This window comes from Aquarana catesbeiana, linkage group LG05, assembly GCF_042186555.1.
Source record: "Aquarana catesbeiana isolate 2022-GZ linkage group LG05, ASM4218655v1, whole genome shotgun sequence".
Taxonomy (NCBI): domain Eukaryota; kingdom Metazoa; phylum Chordata; class Amphibia; order Anura; family Ranidae; genus Aquarana; species Aquarana catesbeiana.
Genome location: NC_133328.1, coordinates 202,986,357 through 203,004,399, shown reverse-complemented (window position 1 = coordinate 203,004,399; position 18,043 = coordinate 202,986,357). Strand labels below are relative to the sequence as shown.

Here is an 18,043-nt window from a genome sequence, read left to right as displayed (position 1 = left end):
GAGTCACAATTTATGTTTTTAAATATATGTTTTATTATAAAAATGTATCTATATGTATTAAATTGTTACTTTGTATGGATATTATGTTGTTTGAATGTAGTGCAGAACGCATATAGCGGCATGATGCATTACACTCCCTGGTCACTATGGCAACCGGCATGCACACTATAAATACTAAGCAAGGTCGTCACATGGTCACCTATGAAAAAGTCATGTGTCTAGTGATGAAACAGGTCGGGAGGAGCCAGTGACGAGCAGTGCTGTGTGTACACTGTTGGCGTGTGAGGAGATCCCATGCGATTTATTCTGCTGAAAATTGTGAGTGAATCTTTACCCTTAATATATAGGGATTACATATCACACTGCCTGTGCAATGGTCTTTCTTTTTTTGTTGTTTCATACTGCGGAAGTTCTTTGAAAGCCAGGAGCCAGTCCATGCTAATGAGCAGCTGAATATATGAGCAAACCAGCTATCACTGGGAATTACTCATTTTTCATCAAATCACCAAAGACGTTATATTTTTTCACAGCAGTATGCTGTTCTATTGAGATTCCTTTGCACTGTGGTTTATTACATTAATATTTCTCATCTTTATTTTTCTCTTTTTAATTGTGTTCAATAATTTATTATCACATGTTATTTAGTTATAGGATTTTGTTATGGTGAAGGATGTTATGTTATTTATGATAGGCTCCATTTGAATATTTTGCACATGATTCACTGATTAATCATTAAGTGATCACACTGTGTTATATTGGGAGGTTAATATTAGCGCATTATACATTCTTAATATATTCTGGTAAGAGTACCTACCTGGGTGGCGGATGCACAGTCCCTGGGTGTTCCTTCTACAGGTGGTTGCTCACCATTATTCTCATTGCACAGACTTTTGCTCCTATCTACTTATTCACATCCCATTAGTGTGTTGTGAGATTTATCCCAACATGGATGTTGGTGGACTTTCCAATTTTGGTTGTATTCTCTAATTGTTGCCATCGGCAATTAATTTTTCACATATGTCCACTTAGCACTTATGTGCTTTATTATGGGTACACATCTTTACATGTACCTATTGTGTTGATATATTTTTTATATGCCCCTATTCTGGGTGTATCATTTATTGTTTTTAATTTGCACTTACATTACTAGTATTTTATGCACTTTATTGTTGATATAGAATATATTGTGTTTATATTTGGTTTATACACACATGCAAATCTAGCGCTGCACTTTCCTATTCATATCTTCACACAATTTTGTCACATTTAGTGTCAGCGACTTTTTTTTGGTAGCACAATAAGTTTTACAATTTTCTGAGTATAGCTTTACTAAGACTTTAATAATAATTGCATTTACTCTTTATAACAATGCTATCATATGTATACACATTTTCTTCATATAGTCTGATCTTGTGGAATTGCAATAAACATCATACCATTTTGTCATATTTCAGTAATAATTAACAGTACACAAATGAAAGCAATTAGACGGTTTGAGACCTGTGTTTTTATAGAATTTAATCAAAAATACATACAGCCCAAGACACGGTTTCTGTAACAGCTCCTTCAAGATTTTAGCAGAATATCTACTGGAAGTTGTTTTTTGTCAGCCAGTCAACAGAAAAACAGCAAAAATAGAATACATCTCACACACAAAGCAGCATCCTGAGATGCTGAAAAAGACAAATTAGAGAAATGCTTCATAGCTCCAGGGTGTAGGGACATCATGCTACTTCTTAATGTCTAGGATTGCACTCCCAGGACCACGATGTTTTGCACTACAGATATTGCAGAAGTAAACAGGAGACATCTAAGAAAAAAAAACACAATCAATAAATAGCTTTACAAAAATAAAGTTTTCTAACTGACAGATCTGATTGCATGCATATTACATGAACAAAGATTAATATTTCTTTCACTAAGAAGAACTTTGCCCGATATATATTTTCCTTCCTCTTGACACTCAGTCTTGGAAGGTTATTTACAGTCCTTTATTTATTCTTAATATTGAGCAAAGGGTCTGCCTGTCACACTTTGTGGTCAATAGACAGACGAGACCCACAGCACCAGCATGAGCGCTCTTGGTCACTATTTGCCCTAGGGGAGCCCTGAAAATAAACTATGCAGACAGATAGGCACCTGTGAGGTGCTCTATTATCATCCTGCATCCATATCCATTTCAGTACAATTGATTGGAAATCTCTCATCGTTCAAAGTGGAGATAGTGATGTCATCGCCTCTCCACTTACCCTGTCCAATCAGAGAATGCCTCGCATTTGTTGGAAAAAACAAAACAAAAAAAAACATTAAGACATTCTTTGAATGGTAGCGGTGCTGAGCAATGACTCCCTGGTGTGCAGAGGGAAGCTGCTGGTACAGCATCTTGAAGCTCAGGGCTTCTGAGGAACTATAAGTAGGGCAGAGTACTACAGTGATTTTCAGCATCCTCTATGGCTCCAAGGATATCAGATACATCAAGCCAAACTGAACCAATGTAAGTTTGCAAATAAAAGAATTCCTGGGGTTGTGTTTTAAACAGCAGTTTTTTTTATTGTTAACGTAAATCTTTTCTGAGAGGATTACCATTGAAAGCCTTATTTTGAAAAATGCTGGTTCCCTGTAGGTTTGCTGACCATGTTCTTCAATACTTTATTAGGAATTGACCTTGGAGAAGCATGCAGAACCATCAGGACACTTAAGGTTAGAAGGCCTGGGACTTACATTTTTGTTCCAGGATAGTTGCTCAAAATATTGAAGACAGAGGTTGACAGCCAGATGACCAGCATTTGCAAAATGAGAAGTTAGCAATTGCAGCTTTGTGTTCTTCTCAAGAAACACTTTATTTAAGGGTGTAGTTCACTGAAAACATATTCTAGTTTTGGGTAGGCGCCAGGGGTTAGGAAAACCCATTAGTTTATCCACTGGAATTTGTACAATTCTCTGGTGCAGCTACCTGCTATGGCTATTAGAAAGTAGTCCCACTGACTTGCTTGTATTTTAATTTATTTATATTACAAAGCTACTCCTGATGCAGCCAAACAGTTAACTCTCCATGATGGGTGTGGCACTCTATTTTCTGCAGGAGAGAAACTTTTTAAATCCTATGTATCCTCTTTAAATGGAGTGGAATACACTCAAAATAAATATATGCTAATGTGTAAGGGTCATCTAACTCATTCTGGCTAGACATTCTATATAGATACAAAAGCTTCATAGAAATAGTGCAGTCATTTAATCTCCTCTCTTAGATGCTGCCTGATTGTGATGCCATCCCAGGGGTCATGTAAAGCACAGCAATTCTCTCACTGCCTATATCAGCTTATTTGAGATATTTGAAGTAGATTATGAGAGCTGCTTACTGTGTTACCAACAGGCAGACACTCTCTATGGAACATGTGTCTGCAGTGAAATACCACCACACCAAGCGGCTTAGAAGTATCTGAAAAGCAAAGGGAAAATATTGCATATTAAAACAGTGGAGCAAATGTTTCATTCAATAAGCATAAACACCACTTATTTGAAATATACAGAGATTTGATAATACTGTATCAAAAAGTGAAATAAGCATCTTTAAAGGGTTATTTCATATTTAGCAAAAAACTGCCTATGCATGCAAGGGGTGACTATAGATAAAATCAAACCGTGCAGCTTTGACTGAAATTGGATAATGCCCTTCCTATAGGAGTAGACCATCTGCACACCTCCCAAAGCCTGGTTGAAAAACTTCAAGTAATCCCATCTTGCCTTGTTGCTAGGATGTTACTAAACACTTCCAACTGTTACTGTTCACCCCCACATCACAAGAGTGATCTTTTAAACCACCGCACATGTGTGGTCCACTATCTCTTCCATTGCTGCTCTGCTAGGCTCAGGGTTACTGTGATGGGAGAGAGAGTGCATGGGGGGTCAGTGGCGGCCCATGCATTGTGTGCGCACGGGTGCCGCCTCCCTATCCATGCGCCCGGCCCCTTTCAGGAAGCCAGACGCATGGACTTCTATGGCGAGGGTGTATTTTTTTGAAGCAACTGATTAAAAGCCAAAGGCACTACTAGGCTTCAAAAAAGGGTGGGCTCGGGGCACAGAATGCGCCCTGATCCCACCCAATTGTGTGACCATAGCAAATGAATATTTGCTATTTTCACACCGCATTGCCTTCACGCCAATCTGGAGGCAGGTCAGTGAGAGCTGTTTCCTGATTGGCCAAAGTGCCAGGCGTCCCTATTGGATGCTCAGCGCTCTGGCGGAAGTGGGACAGAGCGGAGGAAGCTGAAAAGAGGAGACGCCGGAAAAGAGGACACCTTACCAAGGTAAGCGCCGGCCCTCCTGCACGGGATTTCCTGTGATCCATCAGCGCACGGGGGTGTGTGAGCGGACCGGGGTGTCCTGTGATTCATCCGTGGGGGGGGGGGCATGTGTGAGCTGGGTGTTCCAGGAGGGACACTGGCAGCGTTTGATGGGCACAGTGGCAGAGTTTGATGGGCACAGTGGCAGCGTTTGATGATTTTTATTCAAAATTATTCAAAACCACATCTAAGGAATGTATGCTGCAACATATGGCATTTTTAATATTGGATTTGTTTATTCTTTATCTACATTTACTGCTATTTTTCAACCTGTGAATGATCACAGAGTGGTAAACATGATATGATTTGTTAACTGTAAAAGGACAGGAAACACAGTACCTGTTGGCAGAATGGGTGACAAACACACTTCACAAATATTGTCCTCTGAAAAAAAAAAAAAAAAAGAACATGTATATAAAAAAAAATCAATGTGCAAGAACATATCTTACTGGAGTAGATGCATTCTGCTCTAACCTCTGAGTGTTACTGCTCCCAAACATAGCAAATTCATTCTTTATTTATAAATGGCCAGGACTAAAAAAAAATAAAATGCATACATTAGGGGTCCCTTGGAGGCAGATACTTATTCTCCCGACAGAAACTATTGGCACCAGCTGCTCTCTTTTTGAGTCAATATTTTGTTCTAATCAAGAGAGAAATTTGTATAATGGAAGTGTCTTGAGGTTGTTTGAACTGAACAGTTGAGAGTTGGTGCTCGGCTGTGAGAAGAAGACCCTTTCATTGCTCTACACTAGAAGAGAACGGTGTCACCATGTAGGCCCAATTTGAGAAGTCCCCCACTCTGTGGAAGCACAATACCATTCACCGTTTTCCCCTGGTCTATCTAGATCAGTCCTAATATAAAAACACTTGTTTCTGATTGAGGTGATCTATATATGGTATTCAGAGAGAGTGCAACAATGTCTCTAGAAAGAATAGAACTGAGACATGAATCTTTAATGCTGATCTTGTTGATATGAAACCATTGTGGGAACTATGCAAAGAGGTGAAAAGTGTCATAACTGTTACCTGATGAATTGGGGACGTGAATCTGGAGAGGCACTAGTTAATAAAGCAAAACTATTCTGACATCTAGTGAATGCCCTGTCCACAACAAAAGAAAGCATTCTGATTTGGGTTCATGAGTGGAGAGTGACCCTCAGTCTGCTTCTGCAGAGATCAGAGCAGTTCAAGCTTAAATTTACACAACTGAATGAGTTAGCAGATGAGCGACTTGTCCCATTTTGGATAGTTTCAATCAGATGGGTGATTTCATGTCTCATCAGCTAGCCCATAGTGCCTTTAGACTGCTGACCCATACTGCTTTACATTTATTGATCAAAGATTAACCAGAACACAGCTAAAAACACTGATGACAGACCGATGGAGTATGGGAGCTATATGGACTGAGTGTATATGTGTACATATATATATATATAGGTTGAAGTGTAGAGGAGAACGCACACAGCTTTCAATCTAGTGCCAGCAAACAGGTCCTCCCACCGACCTTGTATATATAGGAATAAAGTTCCAAAGGTTTCTGCACTTAAAGAATGTGTTGCTTTATTCCATCAAATCTTTGGAAAAAGATTACAAAGTAAGTAGAATCATTCCAGACAAAATCGTTACAATCATCTGTTCAGACAAAGATTACGTTTCGGGCTGATTTGTTTACGTTTCGGGCTCATTTGTTCACATCTGCTGTGTTCTGACTGATCTAAGGAAGGGCACGAACAAATCAACCCGAAACGTAATCTTTGAACAGATGATTGTAACGATTTTGTCTGGAATGATTCTACTTACTTTGTAATCTTTTTCCAAAGATTTGATGGAATAAAGCAACAAATTTTTAAGTGCAGCAACCTTTGGAACTTTATTCATATATATATATATATATATATATATCTCCAAATAAACAAAAAAATATAAATGGTATATGAAAATTGCCATGTTATGAAAAAAGTCTATGTTCAAGAAAAAGGCAAAAAATCTCTCTCATCACACCGCGTCTGGATATATTCAACATTGTACAGATATATGTATTTTGCTACATAAATATAAATCAACTCCTCAAAGGATAATAGCAAAAACCTGCACAATGGTGATAAAGAATATGATGTTGCAAACTAGGCTGTTTGTATAACATGGATAAAGCAAACAAAAAAGAAAGAGGGAATTATTGATGTGAATGATGATTGTGTCCAAGCACTAACAGACAAACCACTCTCGTGTCATTAGAAGATTACAACCCCACAAGTCGCTCTTCAAAGTCAAAAACAAAAAAGGGTAAAAACCCCTTAAAGGCAAAAGGCAAAATACAAAATGTAGATGTGGGAGAGATATCTTTATAGCTGATAAGGAAAGCAGTTCATATTGCATAGGGGACTAAACTGAATGGATACTAGACAATAATACTATTGAAATTAGAAAATATCTACCTCATAAAAATGTGTGCTGTCCCATTCAAAATTTAACCCATAAAGTATACGTGTTTTGAGTTGGAAAATCTAAAAAACTTCCCTTTTGCAGAGAAGCTTAAAGACATCTACCTTTCTCTTGGGTGTAACATCCTTTTCAATAACTTGGACCCCCACCACAGAAGTGTCCCCATCATGGTACTAGTTAAAATGTCGAGTGACGTTGGTGGATTGTTTTTTTCTCGATGCTATAAAGACGCTCTTGAAATCTATCTCTAAGTCGCCTGGTGGTGCGTCCTATATACTGCACATTGCATGATTTACAAGTGATGATATAAATCACGTATTTGGTATCACAGTTATAGAATGATTGGATTCCATGTTCTCTTTCATTTGAGCATGAGCGTACCACATTTCCCTTGGTGATATGTTTACAACAGGGGCATCTACCCCCTACACACCCATAACTGACCTTAAAATGTAACCAAGTAGTGGACCTGATAGTACTAGAATTTAAGAGGCTGGGGGACAGGGATTTACCCAATGTGGGGGCTGGCCTTGAAATAAAATTGATGCAATCCTTTTGAAGGTCCGCACAAATGTTGTTCTTTGAAAGGATATGTAAATATTTATGTACAATCTTCCTAATATCCCCAAACTCTTCACTGAAGGGCGTACTTGTCTGGCATATGACAAAGATTTCTGTCAAACAAACATCTCGTTCCAGTGTGCGGCCACTTTCTTCCTTCCATATACTTCAGCAACGGTGGTGAGCCGGGGCAAGCACCTAGAGAGATATTGCACATCGATGGCCTGAGCAGTGCATGCTTTGTGTTGTGGACTTTCTCATCCTGACACCAGCTCGGCGGAAGATTGAAAACACAATATATCTTCCTTATTATGTCGGACAGCCAGACAGTACAGGATGTCAGCCAGACCTTCAGGCAGTCTACCAATAACCCTTACAGAACCAATGCCTGAGATGCTCTAAAAAACAACTTGGATGGCAATTTGGGTTCGATTAAATTGCTCATAATCTTGAAAAATCTATGAGCAAGGAGATTAGAGCATATTGGAAATCTAGTACACTGCGTATGTGGCTCTAGAACGGATCCCTGGGGTCTACGTATTAAAAAGTTCCCTACATTTGAACTTCATGATGAAAAGTTAAAAAATAAATGGACTGATACTCAGTCTACATGTTCCATTGCCCTCATGTACATCAGCATTGCAATTAAAAGCAAAGAAATTGAAAAATTACAGAATAAAATTGTTGTTCTACAGGAGGACATTAAGCCACTGCAAAATACGGCTGATTTGGATATAAAATTGAATTAAAGACTTAACAGACTGGAGAAAGATATTGAAACAAAGAAAAAATGTTGAAAGACAAATTGGACTATGACACAAATACTGTGTATGTCTGGAAGCGCAGATGCAATTGGGGTCATACACCTGGCAAACATTTCAGCTTTTCTGACATTGAAATGGAGTATATTGAAAAATCTTTGGTCACCTCTGACTGAACATGCGTCTACTCAGGCATTCGGTTCCAAGCAACCAGATAGAACTAGTACACCCATCCATAAAAAAAAAAAAGAATACAGAAACGAAAAGCATACAGGAAGCAATGCAATCAGGGGAAAAAAAAGACAATAAGGGAACAGAAACAAGGAGGCTGGTGGAGGTGGCAATCGTTATCCACTTCGGACTGCTCCTTCGGACTGATCCAACTCCATAGTAGGTACTCCCAATGTCTTAAGTCTCTCCAACCGAGCAACCAGTTTCTATTTGGAACATGATGTCAATTTGATTGTGGAGCACCGATTGTTTGTCCTGGATGCTCTCCAATAATTCTTGAAACACAACTTCTTTGTTTTTAATTGGGACTGCTTCCTGCAAAAATGAGCAGCGATGGGGGCTAAATTTTCTCCCTCGCTTGCAAATCTTTATATGGGATGGTGGGAGCGCCATCACATATATGGAGTGGGCAATCCCTTTAGATCCCACATTAGAATGTACCACTGCTATATAGATGACCTGATCTTCATTGAGGGTATTCCAAAGTGGATGCTCGACAAGGCTCTATTGCAAGCACCAAAAATAGAGGGGGCCTCTTAACCACTTAAGGACCAGCCTCGTTTTGGAATTTAGGTGTTTATATGTTTAAAACAGTTTTTTTTTGCTAGAAAATTACTTAGAACCCCCAAACATTTTTTATTTCGAACACCCTAGAGAATAAAATGGTGGTCATTGCAATACTTTTTTTCACACCGTATTTGCGCAGCGGTCTTACAAGCGCGCTTTTTTGAAAAAAAAAAATCACTTTTTTGAATAAAAAAATAAGACAACAGTAAAAGTAGCCCTTTTTTTTTTATATTGTGAAAGATAATGTTATGCCGAGTAAATTGATACCCAACATGTCACGCTTCAAAATTGCACCCGCTCGTGGAATGGCGTCAAACTTTTACCCTCAAAAATCTCCATAGGCGATGTTTAAAAAATTCTACAGGTTGCATGTTTTGCGTTACAGAGGTGGTCTAGGGCTAGAATTATTACTATCCCTCTAACGATCGCGATGATACCTCACATGTGTGGTTTGACCACTGTTTTCATATGCTACTCACGTATGCATTCGCTCCTGCGCGCAAGCTCGTCGGGCTTTAAAAAAAAAAAAAAAAAATTTTATTTTTCTTATTTTATATGATTTTATTTATTTTTACACTGTTTAAAAAAAAAATGTCTCACTTCCATTCCTATTACAAGGAATGTAAACATACCTTGTAATAGAAAAAAGCATGACAGGTCCTCTTAAATATGAGATCTGGGGTCAAAAAGATCTCAGATCTCATATTTACACTAAAATGCAATAAAAAAAAAAAAAAAGTCATTTACAAAAAATGACATTGAAAAAAATATGCCTTTAAGACGTATGGGTGGAAGTGACGTGTTGACGTCACTTCAGCCCTGCAGTGTCATGGAGAACGAGTGGGCGCCATCTTCCCCTCACTTGTCTCCATGCACAGCTAGTGGACAGACGCGATCGCCTCCGCCGCTGCTGACGGCTCCGGTAAAGGGTGGAGAGCACCGGATCGCGGCCGGAAGGGGGCCCCTCACCCGCCACCGATTAAAGTGATCTCGCGGCAAATCCGCCGCAGAGACCAGTTTTATCTTGTAGCCGACCGCCGCACGAAAATGGGGATACCGGGGTTATGGCAGCTAGCTGCTGCCATAACAACGATATCCGCCGGCAAAGTTAGGACGTATATGTACATGCGGCGGTCAGCAAGTGGTTAAAAGGTAAGCAAGGTTCGTGACAGAAAAAAAAGGGAAAATTGGCTCAGTAAAGAGAGACTCATACTTAGTACGCCCTTCAGTGAGGAGTTTGGGGATATTGGAAGATTGTACATAAATATTCACCTATCCTTTCGGAGAACATTTTTCCGGACCTCCGAAAGGATGGTATCAATTATATTTCAAGGCGAGTCCCCACAGGGTAATTCCCTGTCCCTCAGCCTCTTCAATTCTAGTACCATCAGGTCCACTACGTGGTTACATTTTAAGGGCAATTATGGGTGTTGAGGGGGTAGTTGCCCCTGTTGTAAACACATCACCAAGGGTAATGTGGTACACTTGTGCTCGAATGAAAGAACATACAATCCAATCATTCTATAACTAACACCAAATACGTGATTTATGTCATCACTTGTAAATTATGCAATGTGCAGTATATAGGGCGCACCACCAGGGGACAGAGATAGATTTCAAGTGCATATTTATAGCATAGAGAAAAACAATTCACTAATGTTGCTTGACATTTTAGTCAGTAGCATGATGGGGACACTTCTGTGGTGGGAGTCCAAGTTATTGAAAGGATTGTTACACCCAAGAGAGGGGAAGATGTCTTTAAGCTTCTCTGCAAAAGGGAAGTTTTTTTGATTTTCCAACTCAAAATACGTATACCTTATGCGTTAACTTCTGAATGGGACATCACACATTTTTATGAGTAGAATGTTTTCTAATTTCAACAGTATTATTGTCATGTATCCATTCAGTTTAGTCCCCTATGCAATATGAACTGCTTCCCTAAAGATATCTCTCCCACATCTACATTTTGTATTTTGCGTTTAGGATTTTTCTTTACACTTTTTTGATTTTGACTTTGAAGAGCGACTTGTGGGGTTGTAGTCTTCTCATGACAAGAGAGTGGTTTGTCTGTTAGTGCTTGGACACAATCACCATTCACATCAAATATTCCCTCTTTCCTGTTTTGCTTTTTCCCTGTTATACAAACAGCTTAGTTGGCAACATAGTATTCTTTATCACCATTGTGCAGGTTTTTGCTACTTTTTTGCTATTAACCTTTGATGAGTTTATTTATAATTTATGTAGCAAATACATATATCTGTAAAATGTTGAATATACTCAGATGCAATGTGGTGTGATGAGAGAATATTTTTGCCTTTTTTCATAACATGGCAATTTTCATATAAATATTTATTGTTTATTTGGAGAAATTTTATATATATATATATATATATATATATATATATATATATATATATATATATATATATATATTTTTTTTTTTTATTATTTTTTTTTCAGTCCATATAGCTTCCATACTCCATTAGTCTGTCATCAGTGTTTTTATCTGTTTATCTGTGTTTTTCACTAATTTTTTTATCTCAGGGATAAAGGTGACACTGTTGATGTTTTTTCCTTTTCTTTTTTCTTTTTACTTTTATTGTTTCTGTCTCTTTTTTCTGAAAGGTTTTTTTTATTTATTTTTTTTAGTTATTTAAACTGTGAAATGTTTACCCACTTGTATGTGATTGTCTATGTATATCAGCTGTTTCTTCCACACGGGTCGACTTTGGGTGTGGCTCGATTTGGGCGCACCCTATAAATAACCAAAGTTGAAGCTATACCAATGTTGTGAACAAGCACAGTATACCCGTGTGAAATGTTAACCTTGGTCCTGATTCTTTTGTCTGGAATACAAGATTTCTGTCAAGCAAACATCTCGTTACAGCGTGCCACTTTCTTCCTTCCATATACTTCAGCAACGCTGGTGAGCCGGGGCAAGCACCTAGAGAGATATTGCACCTCCCTGGCCTGAGCGGTGTATGTTTTGTGTTGTGAGTTTATCCTGAGGGTTGGTCTGTACTGATGGAGGAGGGGGGCTGGTTTATTAGTGTATATAGTATAGTATTACACTGTACAATACACTATGACTATACTATATACTATGGGTAGAAGCAGGTGGAATAGTGTGAGTGAAGTCTATAAGGGGTGTGGCTTATGAGAAGTGGGAGGAGTCAAAAAGGAAGGGTGGGGTCTGGTGCCCCACCATCTTAAAAAAAACACCAGCTGCCACTGCTTAGAACTCAAAGTACTCAAAAAAGAGCTATGATATCCAATGCCCTGCTCATTTGTCCTTTGTACATGAAAAAAGTACATGACTCTCCAACAGGTCATGAACATCTCAAAATATTTTTCATAGCAAGTATATGCTCCACATCCACTTCTGATCACCAGTTGTCTTCAATATTGAATGTCCAGATTGTCACATTGTGTGAGCGCAGGTTGCAATGCACACACCCACTTGGGGTTCATCACTATGCAGCCCGGGCTCTTGAAAGTACGCTGCATAGAAAAGTGCTTGCCCATCCTAACATGAGCGTTGTTCACTGCAGCACTGAGGAAGGCCCACCACTGATGCTGGTGGAAAAGGATGACCCCACTTGTCACCTGAATGACCAGAAAACGCCTAGAATTTAGGTATGTAGGCTGAAAATGTTTTAAAATGAACCGCAGTTGAAAGGGGTGTTCCAGGGGCAGGGGAGCCCTAAACTAAGATAAAATTCTCTTCTGTAGTCTTATGCTGAAAATTTAAAAAAAAGGCATTGTAATTATTCCTCAAGTCATAAACACAAAAAAAAAAAACAAAAAAAGTGTGAATTGTACTTTCCCAATGTGATCTTCAATCCATATAGTATTTTACTCCCTGCACATTAAAATTGAGAATATTAATAAAAAATGAACATACCATCAACCAGCATAGATCTTGACTGAGTTCTGTGCATTTTATTTAGCAGTGATAAGGAGTCTGATACTAATATTTTTTTGCACCCTTCCCTTAGAAGTATCTAAAGGAAAAAAAAACAAACAAACTATATAACAATCCAATTCATAAGAATATATTAACACATTTATTATATTATCTTATTATCGTGTTTATAAATAATAAAAAAAATAATGTGATTCAATATAATTTTCAATTGCTCCCCACTTCCCTATAAAAAAGAAAAAAAAAAACATTGGAAATAAATTAGATGTAACCCCCAACTGATTGACATTTGGTTGGGTACATTATTTTATTATTGGGTATATTTTTTTTTTATCCTTTGTTGCATCTCAGTGGTGCTGATCTCCTGCAGCCTCCATCTTTCTACATGCATGTACTCGTGATGGCTGGCTGACATTAATGATGACAACAGTGGATTATACCTGCATTATTTGCGTTGAAATAGCCGCTTGTAGCCTCCCTATGGAGAGAGTGTGGGAGGGTGACAATGCAAAAAAACAATTCAGAGACAGGCACAGAGTGTAGCCACTTTATAACAGGAAGTGTCTGCACAAGAATCTTTATGGCAAGATTAAAACATTATTTTGATGAAAGCTGCAGATTATAAGATACTGAAAATGACTTTTGAAATTTTGTTACCATGTTAAAATGTATATAAAAGATAGTATTAAATTAGTTAACAGGCTTTGGAATACTAAATATATGCTTCTCCTATAAAATCTTTTGGTGATTATGTCCGTATTTGAGTTACTGCAGTTTACCGACACCTCTCAAAAAGTTTTAGATTTTCTAATGTAAATTTGTCATTAAAAAGATATTTCACCTACATCCTAAAAATATATGTAGGTGATGTTGGAGCAGGTAGAGGAAGGGACTTTTCTATTATGGACTGGTGATCAATACATACAGGTGCATCTCATAAAATTAGAATATCAAAAAGTTAATTTAGTTTAGTAATTCAATTCAAAAGTGAAACTCATATTTTATATAGATGCGTTACACACAGAGCGATATATTTCAAGCATTTCTTATAATTTTGATGATTATGGCTTACAGCTAGTGAAAAGCCAAACGTCAGTATCTCAGAAAATGTTATTATTATATAACAATAAAAAAAAAAAAGTAATTTTAATACAGAAATGTTGGCTTATTGAAAAAGTATGTCCATGTACAGTATAGTACTCAGGGCTCCTTTTGCATGACAATGCGGCGTGGCATGGAGACGATCAGCCTATGGCACTGCTGAGGTGTTATGGAAGCCCAGGTTGCTTTGATAGTGGCTTTCAGCTCATCTGCATTGTTGGGTCCGGTGTCTCATCCTTCTCTTGACAATACATGGGGTTTAGGTTTGAGCGGTAGCACGCTTCTACAAGTCGTGTTTCCAGCGTTGTTATGCAGGAGACGGCGGCTGGGGGAGGAGTCGTTTTGGCACCAATTCTACCCTATTTAAACAGGGTGGAAGTCCACTTATCCCCACAGGCCGTCCATGCAAGGACACCATCTTAGGACTGTTGCTTAGTGAACAGCAGATTGGATTTGAGGATATCTCTGCAGGTATTATTTTTGGCATGTTCATTATCTTCTTGTGGGGATCCCTTATTTTTATTTTGTATGGTTTGAGATTTGCATTGAAATCTATACGTAGTAATAATGGGATGTTTTCCATCTGTTCTTGCCTGTTTAGATCTACACACTTATTGATGCAGATGCTTACCCCCTCTCCTTGAATGATACATACATGCTTTTCAGGTTGGTATGTTGACAGATGGTTTGGGTTGGCGGTTTTAGCAGGAGAATTGAAGTGGAGTCTGTTGGATAAGATGATCTGAAGGCACTTGGTATCGCTGTCGATATCCTAGATACACTGTTTAGTGGGGGTGGTACCACCTTTCTTCTTCCTGGGGCACCGTTTGTTGGCCCTCTGGTAGAACACCTTAGTCTATGCAGCCCTGCATGTCCTGGTTCGTTTGATGCCTGGCCACAGGAAGCGAGACCCCTTGTTGGATCCTCCTGAGTCTTTATTGATTTTATTATTGTAAGTCAATCTGTTGTGTATGGATATGAAATGAGGAAAAAGTAGTGAAAAAGATATGATGATGAAGAACATGTTTTCCGATTGTATATTCTGTATGCATATGCTCCCTTTTCAGTAACCCCTAGTACTGCACCCCTTCAAGCCCTTGAAGAAGCCAATAAAGGTGAAACATGTCGGAGAGTTATTCCCACTGTGTGATATGATACATATACATGAAGTTAATTCATTAGTATATTGCTTACATACATAAAGAGGGGTCTCTACCTTTTGTGTGCTATGGGCTTCTGACGATATGCTGATACTATGTTTTTACCACTATGAAGGGGTATATATAAACCACCGTTGTCATAGCTTTTAACTAAATTGTACAATAAAGATTCTCTTTTAAATCAATGAATATGTTTTGACAACTATTCTGATAGGAGGTTCAACACAATTAAAGTCACATTTGTTTACCATTTTTTTTCCTGCATTTATTTATTCTCTCACTAATATTATATGTAGTGGGCCTACTACGTATAATGTAGTGGGCCTTGTAGGCCCACTACAAGGGTAGATTTCTTTTTTTTTTGTGCCAATAGTTGGGCTTTTAAAAGCTGAAAAGGTTGTCCTGAGGCCCTTTCACTCCAACGTGCATTCTGTAGTCAATTTATATTTTCATGGTGCAGCTGACCTTTTCTTACTTAATATAAAAAAAAAATCCTTCACTTTACCCTGAAACTTCGAAGTTGTATTCTTTGAACACCCCCCCCCCCCCCAAAAAAAAAACCCAGAGAAGTGCATACAGGAATCTCTGAAGCATTTTGTTCACAGAAGGAAATTGATGGGAAGAGAGACGGCCTGCTTAGGTTTCCTAAAACAAAGTACTATTGGGTGGAAATGCAATCTTTTGTCACGTGTTGTGAAATCTCCCTCTCTGAGAACTACAGAGGATATGCTCTGAACCGGGGATCTCACTAGGCCGAATTTTCACAGGCCCAGTTCTGGAACCATTCACATGGATAGCATAGAATTTATTAACTCGGCAAATCCCTCAGCAGAATATAAATACCAGAAGAAAATGCAAATGCAAAATACTTATGTCTGGCTGGAGAATAGCTTTAATTAATGTGGTTGAAATAGGCACTTATACAGTTTCTTTCCCCCAGTCTAAGCAGAGCAGCTTCTTTGTAACATACGGTACTTCAAAACTTAAGAAATCTACAACATTTTACTGAAATATATTAGAAACTATTTGCCCAGATCTCATAATACAATGCATCAAGGTCCTACTTGAATAACTGAATTTCAATGAAGGAGGTCTGGAGTCCTTAGAGGCCTTTGCCCAGGCTATCACTCTAAATATGTGCATTATATTTTACAAGTGGCTTTGTGTGCCCCAGCGGTATTTTATTTTTTCATCAACTTGCTGCTATTTATCTTCTGACATGCTGCTATGCTATTGCCTTGTACAGATAAGGCAAACATAAAAGAATTACATGAAAACAAAGTTTATTAGCTAATGTCTGATGTGAGTTAGAGAATAAATATTGCAATAGTTTCATGACTAATTATATAGAAATTTATCTAAGAATATATGAAACTTTAGAATTATAATGCATTTTCTGGTATTAATACAATTTGCACTCACTGATGTTGAGATATAGGTATTAACAAGCACCTATGTCACCTGTGTAACATAGTATGAGCGTTATCTATCTATATATTCACACACAGTTGTGCTCATAAGTTTACATACCCTGGCAAAATTTATGATTTCTGGTCCATTTTTCAGAGACTATGAATAACAAACATTTATTTCACTGGTGGTTAGTGGCTAAAGCCATTTATAATCAATTAACTGTGTTTACTCTTTTTAAAACATAACAGCAACAGAAACTACCCAAATGACCCTGTTCAAAAGTTTACATACCCTGGTGATTTTGGCCTGATAACATGCACACAAATTGACACAAAGGGGGTTGAATGGCTATTAAAGGTAACCATCCTCACCTGTGATCTGTTTGCTTGTAATTAGTGTGTGTGTGTATAAAAGGTCAGCGAGTTTCTGGACTCCTGACAGACCCTTGCATTTTCCATCCAGTGCTGCACTGATGTATCTGGATTCTGAGTCATGGGGAAAGCGAAAAGAATTGTCAAAGGATCTGCAGGAAAAGGTAGTTGAACTGTATAAAACAGGAAAGGGATATAAATAGATATCCAATTAATTATGAATGCCAATCAGCAGTGTTCAAACTCTAATCAAGAAGTGGAAAATGAGGAGTTCTGTTGAAACCAAACCACGGTCAGGTAGGTCAACTAAAATTTTAGCCACAACTACCAGGAAAATTATTTGGGATACAAAGAAAAACCCACAAATAACTTTAGGTGAAATACAGGACTCTCTAAAAACATGTGGTGTGTCTGTTTCAAGATGCACAATAAGGAGGCACTTGAAGAAAGATGGGCTGCATGGTCAAGTCGCCAGAAGAAAGCCATTACTCTGCAATTGCCACAAAGTATCCCACTTACAATACGCCAAACAGCACAGAGACAAGCTTCAAACCTTCTGGCACAAAGTCATTTGGAGTTATGAGACCAAAATTTAGCTTTTTGGCCACAACCATAAACGCTACATTTGGAGAGGAGTCAACAAGGCCTATGATGAAAGGTACGGAGGTGGATCGCTGATGTTTTGGGGGATGTACGAGCTACAAAAAACAGGATTTTTAAAAACAGCTTACCTGTAAAATCCTTTTCTTTGAAGTACATCAGGGGACACAGAGCCATAGTAGTTAATATGTGGGTTATAGGCCACCTTCAGGTAATGGACACTGGCACGCCCTAAGACAAGAAGTGCACTCCCTATATAACCCCTCCCACTACTGGGAGTACCTCAGTTTTGAAGCCAAGCAGTATACGTGTATACCAAAGAAGGGAGGGACCTCTGTGTCCCCTGATGTACTTCAAAGAAAAGGATTTTAAAGGTAAGCTGTTTTTAAATATCCGGTTTTCTTTTCATACATCAGGGGACACAGAGCCATAGTAGTCACTATGTGGGATATCCCAAAGCAATGGCAACTGAAGGGAGGGAGACAAAAAAAAAAAGGTAGGGCATTAAGAGACTAGAGGACTCATACTGCAGCCTGCAGTACACTACGCCCAAAGGCAATATCCT

At 38.4% G+C, this 18,043-nt stretch overlaps 1 protein-coding gene across 1 annotated transcript in view; it reads right to left on the bottom strand.

The window, feature by feature from the left end:
• Positions 1-1,503: 1,503 nt before the first annotated feature.
• VPS41 (VPS41 subunit of HOPS complex) overlaps positions 1,504-18,043 on the bottom strand; it is a gene marked incomplete in the record, with an annotated part of 438,130 nt that continues 421,590 nt past the window's right edge. The window contains 4 exon segments of the mRNA XM_073630486.1: positions 1,504-1,810; positions 3,360-3,439; positions 4,683-4,727; positions 12,813-12,912. Of these exon segments, the coding sequence (XP_073486587.1) occupies positions 1,730-1,810; positions 3,360-3,439; positions 4,683-4,727; positions 12,813-12,912 (306 nt within the window).